The sequence below is a fragment of the Urocampus carinirostris genome, chromosome 16 (genome assembly GCF_059441175.1).
Source record: "Urocampus carinirostris isolate Australia breed hairy pipefish chromosome 16, RoL_Ucar_1.0, whole genome shotgun sequence".
NCBI classification, from domain to species: domain Eukaryota; kingdom Metazoa; phylum Chordata; class Actinopteri; order Syngnathiformes; family Syngnathidae; genus Urocampus; species Urocampus carinirostris.
In genome coordinates this window covers 1,504,877-1,518,491 of record NC_142364.1, presented here as the reverse complement: position 1 = coordinate 1,518,491, position 13,615 = coordinate 1,504,877, and the positions used below count along the sequence as shown (strand labels likewise).

The window sequence follows — 13,615 nt, the reverse complement described above, 5'->3', positions numbered from 1 at the left end:
GATTGAAAGAGATAAAGCAGGAAAAGGGTTATTTTAAGGTCGCTTAATCAGTATTTTACCAGTATTAATGTCACATTACGCACATAAAAAAACCCTATTATACTAGCATTTCTTTTTTCACTCTCCAGTGAATTTCATTTCAACTTCCAAGTCAAGCCATCGGAATCCCTGCGCGAAAGGACAAAAATACGAATGGACTTTTTTGGTGCAGGGACAAAATTACAAGAATAAAACATGACTGTTTTTGAGCAAAGCTATTCGTACACATCCCTGAAAACAGTGGAGACATAAAAGAATCGTTACAAATCTAAAACTAGACAATTTTTTTAACCTTTTATAATGGTCAACAAAATGTAATGGAAAAAATTGAAAATACTGACCAATCGCAAGTGGGAAAAATGGTCGAGAAGGGAGATGGTTGTCTATCGTTCGCAGGGTTGGGTAGGGTTACTTTAACTTGATTACTTTCAATGACTTTTGGATGACTCCAATAGCAAATATGCTCAGAAAAGACAAAAAATAACTAAATAGGAATCAAATGACTCCATTTTGTGCAGGCTTGGGGAGTAACAGAATACATGGAACGGCAAAAAGCTGTTTGGATTGATTTTCATTTTGTTTCTGTCGCATTTAATGTTCGTTTTGCCGGAGATCAAAGAGATCAAAGCCAGGAGAGAAAGCATACCACGTGTTGTGAGTCATCATTTGATTCCTATTTAGTTTCTTTTGTCTTTTATGAGCATATTTGCTATTGGAGTCATCCAAAAGTCATTGAAAGTAATCCAGTTCAAGTAACCCTACTCAACCCTGATGGTTTGAAATAATTAAGCTTGATGAAAGCTGCCGGTGGTTATGTTTAACGCGTCGAAATGTTTTTTTCGTGTCCTGCAAACGGCCACTGGGAGGCGCTAAATCTCTTAGACTGTCCTTTTCGAAAGCGCTCGAATTCGGCCAGGAACTGACCCCTGTCGGGCGCCCGCAGGTAACCTGGCGACGGTGGCGGGGGAGCTCCGGGCCCGGCCCGTGTACCGGGGCCGTTCCACCGAGAGCACGGACGCGGAATACGAGGACGGCGAACCCCACCCCAGGCGGGCCAACGGCGGCAAACCCCCGCCCCCGCCTTGGCAACCCTCCGACTTCCAGGCCTACTCTTCGGTCTACGTGGGCGGCGTGATGATGGGCGAAGGCGGCGTGGGGGGCGGGGTCCCGACGCGAGAGCGCCACCCGGCGGAGGAGCATCTCCTCACCTGGCCCCGCCGCTCCTATTCGCCGGGCAGCTTCGAGGACGCCGGGGGAGGCGGCGGCTACACGCCCGACTGCAGCTCCAACGAGAACCTGACGTCCAGCGAGGAGGACTTCTCGTCGGGCCGGTCCAGCCGCGTCTCGCCCAGTCCCACCGCCGCCTTCCGGAGACCCTTCCGGGAGAAGAGCCGTTCCCCCTCGCAGAACTCTCAGAATTCCCAGCACTCCTTGGACAGCAGCAGTCCGCCCACGCCGCAGTCGCAAAAGCGCCACCAGCGCCAGCAAGGCGGGCATCCGGTCATGTCGGAGGCCACCATCGTCAGCGTCCGCAAAACCGGGCAGATATGGCCGCCGCCGGCCCACTCGGTCCGGGCGCCGCACGACAACAGCTTCCACGGAGACCATCTCGGTGAGTCGCGCTAACCCGGTGCTTCTCCGTTAGCGGGGTCAGAAGTCGGGCGGGGTACTTCAACTTTCCAATTGATGCGGAGTTACCGCTGGGATCGTCGCGTATGTATTTAAAAGAGAATGCGAGAATCGATGACGTCAGAGGAAGATTTCATTTATTGAAGCAACAATCTTGCAGAAATCTAGATATGAGTGGCTCTTTATAGTTTTAACACAGCATGAGTAAACAGTATAGCCCGTTTCGTACCTTCTTGGGAATTGTTTTTCCCTCACTTTTCTCAGAAAAGTTGGGTCACCTTGCTCCCTGCCAGAATCTCTTGGCAGGTCAAACGCCAGTCCTTCGTCCAAGGCGATCATTAATAATATTTGTTTGCCAAGGATTTCCCGTAATGTAAGCAGTCTTTAAACCACAACACAATCGAATTTGTCCTGAGACGAGCTTCTTAACCTGAAACGTTTGTAAGTAGAGACGCCGTTTCAATGGAAATGCGCTAATCCGTTCCAGGCCCTTTTTAGGAATTAAGCTATTAAAAATGTATGGTTTACCAAATTGTTCGAATGAGTTATCTGACTCCATTAACCAAACACCACCTAACAATGCGCGCTCGTTTCTTTCTGGGAAAAGATGGACAAGAATAGCCGACATTTTCACACGGGGGCAGATTTATTTTCTTCAAGTATTTAACTAAGTGAATTCCATCGGATTAGTGGTCGCTCTTCGTCGAGCCTCTCTTTCGATTGTCCCTCGATCTACTTCTGAAGTTCTTCTGCCGGCTCCTCTCATGGGCGTGCCGACTCCTCCCATGGGCGCGCCAGGTGCCAGCTTTACCACCTCCTCACTGAAGGGCGTCGCGATGTCTAAAAAACTCATATCAGCAGAGGGCTTCTCAAAACAATGCCTGACGTCCTTGTGCGTCTGGCCTTCTCCCGTCAGCACTCGCAGGAATTCTGTTATCAAAAGACGTCTGATGCATTCCAGACAGCCTAACCTTCTAATGTACCTTCAAGAAAAACAGTCAGTGAATCTCTCTACTGCATTAAACTGAGTACATGTACTTACTTTGTAGTTGATTTTATAATATCCTTTATAAAATGTATAAAATCCTTTCACCCTGCAAAAACATGATATCTTTTTTTAATTCACCATAAAAGAGCATCAAAACATAAAACAAATACAATATGAAAAAGGAAATGATAAAAATATCGATTTACCTTTTTTGAAAAAACTGTTCCAATGACTTTACTGGCTTATTGACAGACGTCATCATAAAGAGATTTAGCCCAACCTGTCAACACTTTTCTGGTTTTCCACAAATTCTAAAATGTTGGGTGGCATTTCCCTTTTTGGAGGTTCATTGGCACTTGAGGAAAAAAACTGCAGAGTCAACAAAACCAGAAGTGCTGAGGCAGCATTTCTTTTGACCTTTTTTCAAGTGTAGGTCCACCTTTCCTACTGTCGGCAAAACATTGTGTTTCAATTGAACGTAGTTCCTCCTGGGAGAGGGCAATGTTGTTCTGGAAAAACTGCTGAGTCAGAAAAAACACACGAGCTGAGTCATTTTCACGTCTAGAATTATACCTGATTTTTTTGTAAAAGATTGGGATCTTGGCCATAGTTGGTCTAGCCAGGGAGAGTAGAATGTCTTTCTGGATAACCTACCTGACTATCTGTGAAATATGGTTGTAATATCCAATTTTGTTCTGGCTTCGGAGAGTAAAATGTCTATCTGGGAAAAATGCAGAGTCAAAGAAACCAGAAGTGCTGAGGCAGCATTTCTTTTGACCTTTTTTCCCGTATAGGTCCATCTTTCCAACTGTCTGCAAAACATTGTGCTTAAATTGAATGTAGTTCCTCCTGGAAGAGGGGAATGTTGTTCTGGAAAAACTGCTGAGTCAGAGAAAACACACGTGCTGAGTCATTTTCACCTCTAAAGTCATACCTGATTGTTTGTATAAGATTAGGGTCCTGGTCATAGTTGTTCTAGCCTAGTAGAGTAGAATGTCTTTCTAGGAGAGTTGCTGAATCCGCTAAACAAAAATTCCCTAGTCAGCCTTTTTGCATCAGTTTTCACATTTTTCATCAGTTTTCATATTTAGGATAACCTACCTGACTACCTGTGAAATATGGTTTTGATATCCACTTCTGGCTTGGGAGAGTAAAATGTCTTTCTGCGAAAAATTCAGAGTCAACAAAACCAAAATTGCTGAGGCAGCATTTCTTTTGACATTTTTTCACATATAGGTCCACCTTTCCAACTGTCTGCAAAACATTGTGTTTGAATAGAAAGTAGTTCCTAATGGAAGAGGGGAATGTTGTTCTGGAAAAACTGCTGAGTCAGAAAAAACACACGTGCTGAGTCATTTTCACCTCTAAAGTCATACCTGATTGTAAAAGATTGGGCTACTGGCAATAGTTGTTCTAGCCTGGGAGAGTAGAATGTCTTTCTGGGAGAGCTGCTGAATCGGCAAAACAAAAATTCCTAGTCAGGTTTTTTCATCAGTTTTCACATTGAGGATAACCTACCTGACTACCTGTGAAATATGGTTTTGATATCCAATGTTGTTCTGGCTTGGGAGAGTAAAATGTCTTTCTGGGAAAAATGCAGAGTCAAAGAAACCGAAAGTGCTGTGGCAGCATTTGTTTTGACATTTTTTCACATATAGGTCTACCTTTCCAACTGCCTGCAAATCATTGTGTTTAAATTGAATGTAGTTCCTCCTGGAAGAGGGGAATGTTTTTCTGGAAAAACTGCTGAGTCAGAAAAAAACACATGTGCTGAGTCATTTTTGGGGGTAATTTCACCTCAAGAGTCATACCTGATTGTTTGTAAAAGATTGGGCTCCTGGCGTACATGTTTTAGCCTGGGAGAGTAGTATGTCTTTCTGGGAGAGCTGCTGAATCAGCAAAACAAAAATTCTTAGTAAGCTTTTTTCATCAGTTTTCACATTTAGAAAACCCTACCTGACTACATTTGAAATATGGTTTTGATAGCCAATGTTGTTCTGGCTTGGGAGAGTAGAATGTCTTTCTAGGAAAAATGCTGAGTCAAAGAAACTAATCGTGACAATTCAGCTTCAGGTAACCGACCCGACTGCTTGTGAAAATGGTATTGATATTCCATGTTGTTTTGGCCTGGGAGACCGGAATGACTTTCTGTGAAAAATACCGAGTCAGCATTTTTTACATCCGGGGTAACTTCCTGGGGGAGGGGGGCACGACAAAAAATAATTGCGAACCACAACAACACCCCCTATTTTGGTCCCTGGCGTGGGAGAAGATCTCACGCTGCTTATTCATGGAATGCCGCGAGTCCGGAGAGAGAACAATGCGCTCAGTCTGCGCTCACATGAGATCACAGTCTGCAAATTCAGTCGGGATAATGGAAGCCCTTCTCACGCTTTTGGGTTCAAAATCGGTGCGGCGTGACGTCTAGCAACTAATGGATTAATCCGCTGGTCTGCGAGTGGAAATTTGGTTGAACTCAGTCAACCACAAAAAAAAGCCATTTTACTAGAAAATCACAATGTCCCAGCTGGTTTCAGAACAGGTTGGCCATAGGAGATAATAGATCACTTTCCCACAAGTGTGGTTCAATTTTTAGTGGACAAAACAGCTAAAAGGAGCCACTAGGCCTGACAAAATTGCTCTGCTGGTCTCTCCCAGCAATATGTCATGGGAGATAATGGATCACGGCTTCTCAAGTCTTTTTGATTTTTGGTGGACCAAACAAATTGAGCTCTGCCAGTTACCTGTCTAACCAATATGTTTTGGGTATAATGGATCACTGCTGCACAAATGCAGTTCAGTTTTGGGTGGAAAGAATGGCAGCTAAAACCATCTACGCCCGACAAAATTGCTCTGCTAGTCCCCACTCCGAGTAATATGTCATGGGAGATAATGGATCCAACCTCTCAAGTCTTTTCAATTTTTAGTGGATTGAACAAGTTGAGCTCCGCCAGTTACCAGTCTAGCCAATATGCTTTTGGGTATAATGGATCACTGCTGCACAAGTGCAGTTCGGTTTTGGGTGGAAAGAACGGCAACAAAAAGCTTCTAGGCCCAAGAAAACTGCACTCTGCTGGTCCCTCCTCGCAAAAATATGCCTTCAGGGATAATGGATTGCTGCCGCACCGTTACAATTCAATATGTGGTTGTCAGAACCGCAAAAAAGAGCAGCTAGGACTACTGTTCTGCCGGCCACCGCTCATAGCAATATGCCACCGGGGATGATGGATCGCTGCCGCATGAGTACAGTTCAATTTTTAGTCGACAAAACAGCTAAAAGGAGCCACGAGGCCTGACAAAATTGCTCTGCTAGTCCCCACTCCCAGCAATATGTCATGGGAGATAATGGATCACATCCTCTCGTGTATTTTTAATTTATGGTGGACAGAACAAATTGAGCTCTACCAGTTACCCGTCTAGGCAATATGTTTTTGGGTATGGATCACTGCTGCACAAGTGCATTTCAGTTTTGGGTGGAAAGAACGGCAACAAAAAGCTTCTAGGCCCAAGAAAACTGCACTCTGCTGGTCCCTCCTCGCAAAAATATGCCTTCAGGGATAATGGATTGCTGCCGCACAGTTACAATTCAATATGTGGTTGTCGGAACGGCAAAAAAGAGCAGCTAGGACTACTGTTCTGCCGGCCACCGCTCATAGCAATATGCCAGTGAGGATGATGGATTGCTGTCGCACGAGTACAGTTCAATTTTTAGTCGACAAAACAGCTTAAAGGAGCCATGAGGCCTGACAAAATTGCTCTGCTACTCCCCACCCCCAGCAATATGTCATGGGAGATAATGGATCACAGCCTCTCAAGTCTTTTAAATTTATGGTAGACTGACCAAATTGAGCTCTGCCAGTTACCGGTCTAGGCAATATGCTTTTGGGTATAATGGATCACTGCTGCACTAGTGCAGTTCAGTTTTGGGTGGAAAGAACGGCAACAAAAACCTTCCAGGCCCAACAAAATTGCGCTCTGCTGGTCCCTCCTCGCAGAAATATGCCTTCAGGGATAATGGATTGCTGCCGCACAGTTACAATTCAATATGTGGTTGTCAAAATGGCAAAAAAGAGCTGTTCAGACTACTGTTCTGCTGACCACTGCTCATTGCAATATGCCTTCAGGGATGATGGATCATTGCCGCACCAGTACAGTTCACTTTTTGGTGGACTGAACAGCAAAAGGCTACCAAAAAGATGTTTTTTGGTATTGGATCCACAACTTAGATACGATCTTTTTTTTGTTTTCTTCCTTTCGTCGTCTCCTCTGCCAAAATTTTGAACTTAATCCGGGCGGCGACTCCAAAAGGGTGCCCACCCCCGCGCTAGCCGGCGGGCGCTAATCCCGCATGAAATATATAGGACGTGGCGCATTAGCGCGGTGTCTTACATGCCAGAGGGGAAAGGCTAATGTCCATGGGAATTACTTCGTTAATTCCCAAACAAAAAGAGGGCGGATTTAAGTTTACATGTGAGCGCAGGCGGTCGGGAACCTACGGCTCGCGAGCCATATGTGGCCCTTTTCATGAGTACGTACGGCTCGGTGACGAAATGGATCATGCGCAAACGACGAATGCGTTGACGTTTCATGAACCAATTGTCGAACATACGAAGCTGAGACAATTTTGACCGCTAAATGGTTCAGTCCACGTTATATAGGACGCCATTTTACATTTTTAGGTTCATTATAAATCAGATAATTAGTTGTGATGGCTTCAACAGAACAACCCACTGCCACTCGTGCTGTAAGCGATGGGTTATAACGGCTAGATGCTAACAAGGGTCGGTAACGTCCAAATGCTAACACCTACATGCTAACCAATTATGCCAACGGCTACATGCTAACGGCTGAATGCTAACTGCTACTGCTAACAAGTTATGCTTAAGGCAACATGCTAATAGCTGCATGCTAACAAATCATGCCAACAGCTGCATGCTTACGGCAACATGCAAATTTATGAGGCTAACAGCTAAGTTTTAACCACTTCATTTTAACAAATTATGCCAACAAGTTATGCTAACATCAACATGCTAACGGATTTATGCTAACGAGTCATGCTAACGAGTCATGTTAACGTCCCCCACAGAACCAAGTCAAAAATTACAACTACATCTCTCCGAGTTAAAAAGTTTATGCTAACAGTTACAGGCTAACAACCGGGGTTATACATACACCGGTATCATCTCCCAGATCCATCACAACTCTCACAATTGCCTCGGGAATTGTCTAGATTATTTCAATATTCATGAAAAACAAGTTAAAACATAGTAAATTGTAAATATTTATGAATACTATGTTTTTTTAGTTTTTATAGACGTTTCTACTAAAATGAATATCTTAAAAACAGATATTCAATGACTCTTTTTATTTAAAAAGAAGTCAAATACATAAAGGAATCTAGTTTCATCATTTTCGCTAAAATCGTGTACATATTTCTCAGTTCAGGTCATTTTAAAGTATTATTTTGTTCCTTTACAAATAATTTAAAGTAATATGATAATGATAAAATATTTAGCTTTTTATATAATAGTCCCCCTTTTTTCTCAATCAACAGTATTACAGTATTATGTATTGTGTTATTACTCAACAAACGAAATAAAATGTAATGATACTGGTAAACAATTTTTTTTCCCGATTTAACAGTATTTGTAAATAGCTTTTCTAGGTAGATTAATCAAATAGCAAATCAAGAAATCCAATCAAAAATGAAATTGTTATATGCTAATTTTGGAAAGTGGCTAATTTTTGGCGGGAAAAACATTGTGATGATGATGATATATACATAGATATACTTGAACTAGCTTCATCAAATTAGGGTTTCATTTTTAGGTTACACAAATTTGACAACAATGACGTTAGCCGCAACTGCTAGCACTCGGATCGCTAAGCCTAGCCGCTAATGCTTCTAAAATCTGAGCGACGATTCCCTCCAAAAATTCCGAAAATGTTCCCCGGAAGCAATATGGCTAAAAGGTCTACGGTGTCACAGCACTTTTCAAAGTAATAGATTCGGACAGCGGCTCGCTAACACCGCTAATCCTCCTAACGCTTAATCACTTTCATTCAACCTTTCCGCAAATCTCATCTCATCTTCTTTTCCGGCACGCGTTGAAACGCCACTGCCGCTTTTGTGTTTAGCAGTTAGCCATTCCGTGCGCTAAAATTTTGGATTCGAATTAAAGTCGGAACAGACAGAGACACAAAAGCCTGCGGGAAGCGGAGAGGAGGCGGACTGGCTATCTGCATGAACAGGAGGCGGTGTAACCCTGGGCACAAAGAATTCCATCTGCCGCAGGGACGTGGAACTTTTGGCCTGGCGTTTGACGTCATCCACTCCGCTGTTGCTAAACTACAACACAGCACCCTGAGGCCATCCTGTTCATCTGTTAATAAACAACATAAGGATACTGCTGGAAGAGTGAATTTCCCTACGATGGTGAATAAAGTATCTATCTATCTATATCTATCTAGACATCTATCTTTCTAGACAATCTTTTTAGACATCTATCTATCCAGACATCTATCTATCTAGACATATATCTATATATCTAGACATCTATCTATCTAGACATCTATCTATCTATCTAGACATCTATCTATCTATCTAGACATCTATCTAGACATCAATCTATCCATCTAGACATATATCTAGACATCTATCTATCTAGACATATATCTAGACACTCTATATTTCTATCTATCAATCTTTTTATCTATCTCTATCTATCCATCTATCTAAGCATCTATATTTCTATCTATCTATCTATCTAGACATCTATCTTTCTATTTAGACATCCATCTATCTATCTAGACATATATCTAGACATCTATCTATGTAGACATCTATCTATATATCTAGACATCTATCTAGACATCCATCTATCTTTCTAGACATATATCTAGACATCTATCTATCTAGACATCTATCTAGACATCTATATTTCTATCTATCAATCTATCTAGACATCTATATTTCTATCTATCTATCTATCTATCTAGACATCTAGACATCTATCTTTCTATTTAGACATCTATCTATCCAAACATCTATCTATCTAGACATCTATTTAGACATATATCTATCTATTTATCTATCACGGAATCATTCAGCTTAAACAATGACTTTAATTTGGAGTCCAAAGCCTACTTCAGACTGTTTTGTGTCCTATTATGCTAATAGAATAAGTCTGTTCTAATTATTTAGACCACTATAATTCTGCTAGCAGGATTTAAAAATGAAATCGAGACAGAAAAAGTGAGTAGGCTAGCTAGCTAGCTAGCTACTTATGCTCTTTTTTTGTGTTAAAAAACAAACAAAAACACGGATAATAGCATCCCAGTTAGCAAGTATCGATGCTAGTTCGGCAACGACACGTCAAAACTCTTAATTGCCTTTTGTTGGGGTACTTTATTCGAAATGGCTACCTGACTATATGGTAGTGGCTATTTTTGAATGGTGTCGTGATCCTGAAAAGACGTGACGTAAACAACTCTCAGGAAAGCGGAAAACGGCGTACCAAACGGGGCTTTTGATCGTCGGTAATGGCGGGAAAATAACGCGGTTACGATGTTATGTCGTCATGCTTTCGTCCCAGCTGTGTTCCAGCTAAGATGCTCGTGCTACCGTCTTCTGACTGTGAGACCAGAGTAAAAACGTTCTATTTCTGTGTCTTCCGACTCGGATGACTCCATGTTTGTAGCGCTTGCGGTCAGGATTTCAGTTCGGGACCAAACCACAACCGTTCGGTTTTAACAACAGCATTGAATTGACTTTGAGTGTGTCTTGGATTGAGGTTTTTAGGCCATTTTGGAAGCAGGAACCTTAAGGGGTCAAAAAGTCTTAAAAAGTCTCGAATTTAACTTGGAACCCTGATCGAACAAGTGAATACCTTTTCAGAGGGAGAACTGGTTGCAGGTATAGGCAGGTAGCGCCTTGCTAGCTAACTGTTTGGTGCTCATTGGCTCGGTACTTGTCAGCCGATGCTGTTCTATCATTTTGCCGTGTCGCCAAAGTTTTTTTATCGGACTCTAAGTAGCCAAAATACCCCGGAACAAATGGAGATGAGGGGGTTCTCCCATCCACGACTGTTTCAGCAAGTTTTGAGAGGGTATGCCGGCTGTTATCCTTCGTCTCTTTGACCGTCTTGTAGTCCAGTTTGGCTTTCACTCTGTGAGCTGGCATTCCGCTCGTCCTGCGAAATGATTGGCCGGTTCTTGTCACGTTTTCGTTTCCCGAGTGTCAGTCTGGAACTCGAGATTCGGTTGGATCCACTTTTATCCGAGGTTTTATTATTTATCATGGCGAAAACGATATCACGATAATTATCGTTCTATTGGGCCAGGGCCAGGGCGAGTCGGCCTCCCCACCTTCTTCCTGTCTGCCGTCTCGTCCCGGCAAATTTCATGATCGTGTATCAGAGCAGACCGTATCTGGGCCTCGCCCCAAAAATATGCCCAAAAGAGCAGCGAAGTTTGACTGAGAGGTAGACGTCGTTTATCGATATTTGTCAGCGTTCAAACAGCATTCTCATTCGTCTAAGAGACAATCAGCTTTCTTATACCCTTCAGAGCAGACACATCACGTGTTGTTTTTATCTTACTGGGCGCACACTTCCCGGAATCGACAACGTTTTTCTCAGAATGTTTTCGTCCTCTTTCGATTCTCCCAAATTACGCGATTTTCAAGACAATAGTTGGAGTCGCCCTGTCCCAGCCAAATTCCTGTCAGCTTCGCAAGCTGTTACAAACGAAGCCGAGTGTTATTCCTTCAAGCCTGGAATTTCCTGTCTAAACAAATGTGTCCTCATCATGTCGATAAGATCTGACTTCATTATTCTACGACAGGTGTTGGTAGGGCGGGCTGTTGAACACCCTGAGGCAGGGGTCAGGAAACCATGTCTTTTCATGAATACCGTATTTTCACAAGCATAAGAATTGTTTTTTTTTACTATTGTGTAGTTCGCCTGGTACCTCATGTAAAGCGGTGGTCAGAGACCGAGTCAGAACCCACGTCTTGTGGGGCAGAAGTTCGTTTGACGGGCTGACAACCGAAGCAAGAGAGCGCTGAGCTTTATATGGACAGAAATCCAATCTCTCAACGAGCCGCAGCTGGCACAACACAGGCGGGGCCAACTGGGCACCACGGCAACCGTGACACTCACGGGCGCGGCCAATTGGGCGCCATGGCATCCTTGACAGTTGAACCCCCCAAAAACCTTTTACCCAGGAACTCTAGCAAAGCACTTAGAGCAATTTGGACGCAGGCACGTATTCTCGCCCAGCGCTGTCTTCACTAAAGGTAAATGACTTGGTGTCCTCGTTTGCAGTATTTTGTGACATTTTTACAAAAGGACTTTGCTTGCACCTTGTTTTGAAACAATTATTAAGGACACCAATAATGGTGAAGAATTAGCTTTTGTCTGGAAAGCGGCTTTCTTTGGCAGTTCTTTCTTAAAGTCTATGGTACGGTTGATTTTTGCTTTTATGGTTGTCAGGGTCCAAAAGGTTCCTGACTTCCGGACTAAGGTCTTGAGGGCGCTCTGTGTCAGGGTGGAAGAGATAACTATATAGTACAGTATATAAATATATGATATCACAGGTAGCATTAAAAGATGCTAATTTCGGTCTTACAAAATTCTCAGGGAAACACGTGTCTGGTTCTGGTCCGGTTCCCGTCTAAGTTACGCAACGGGCGAGATTTTTCCCATCCGATCCTTCTTCTTCGCCTTGAGCAGTCGAGCGAAAGACCACGGCGCTGCCCGCCGTCCCGCTCGGTTTCCGACAACGTGACATTTATCGCGGATGCCTTCCCTGACGGCTTCGCCACATGAGAGAACGTTGGTCTCCCGCGTCGTTTCGACCGGATCCGTTATCCCCGTTCGACGATTGCTTCGAGCGAGGGCCGAGAAGGCAAATCTGTGAAGTGGTGTCCCCCGGCATCTCGTGATGGTCGACTGAAGATCATTGAGAGCGGGCAAAACGATGCAGTTCATGTGAGGCGGGCCAGACTGTTTTGGCTGCAAACCATTATCCCAAGTCAATTATTGCAAAGGGAGGGGGCAAAAGAGCAATTTTGTGTCTTTGTATATGTTTTCTGCCTCAAATGAACAGTAGGAGGAAAAGAGCAAAGAGGTGGATTTAGGTTACTCTGAAAAGGTACATTTTGTTTAGGGCTGCTGCGAGAGTAGATGTGCGTCCTGGACTGTTTCGGTCGTGATCCATTATCCCCAGTCAACTACTGCTAGGTGCGCTTGCCTTGAGAGCAAATGTGTGTCCTGCAATGTTTTGGTTCAATCCATTCTTCCCAATTGACTTTTGCTAGGATAATAAAGGTATATTCTATTCTAATGTGTGTCCTGCAATGTTTTGGTTCAATCCATTATTCCCAATTGACTTTTGCTAGGATAATAAAGGTATATTCTATTCTATTCTATTCTAAGAGCGCAGGCCAGGAGCAAATTTCTGTCATGCATTGCAACTCATACTCAGTCTAAAATGAAAAATACCTGTGCGTCTGTGATCCATTATCCCCAGTCAAGTATTACCAAGAGCAAGGGCCAATACAGCAATTTTGTCTCATATGTGGTAGCTCTTTTTTTTCTGTCCTTCCGCCCTAAATGAACAGTACTTCTGCGGCGGCGATCCATTATCCCTATTCGACTATCATTGACAGCAGAGCTGAGACAGCAAATCTGTGGGGGATATTGGAGGGGTCTATTTCTAATCCAGTTCTTTTTCACCAATCTGGATTATCCGGCTCAAAGGGTCAGATTGAAGTCCCCCTCCATCTTCCTCCCCACTGAGCTCAAAGAGCAGACAGTGGCGTGATAATCCTCAAGCTAGCTCCATGTAGCTTTTTTTCGCAAAGCAGTTTGGGAGTATATGCTGACGCCGCTATTGGTGTGTGTGTGAATGGGTAAGTGTGAAGTACATTGTAAAGTGACTAGAAAAGCGCTCTAT

The 13,615-nt window shown here is 43.4% G+C and overlaps 1 protein-coding gene across 1 annotated transcript in view; it reads left to right on the top strand.

The window, feature by feature from the left end:
- bcr (BCR activator of RhoGEF and GTPase) overlaps positions 1-13,615 on the top strand; it is a 79,593-nt gene that overhangs the window by 2,327 nt on the left and 63,651 nt on the right. Inside the window, exon 2 of the mRNA XM_088355728.1 lies at positions 983-1,651. Coding sequence (XP_088211854.1) covers positions 983-1,651 — 669 coding nt within the window. The remainder of the gene's footprint in view (positions 1-982; positions 1,652-13,615) is intronic.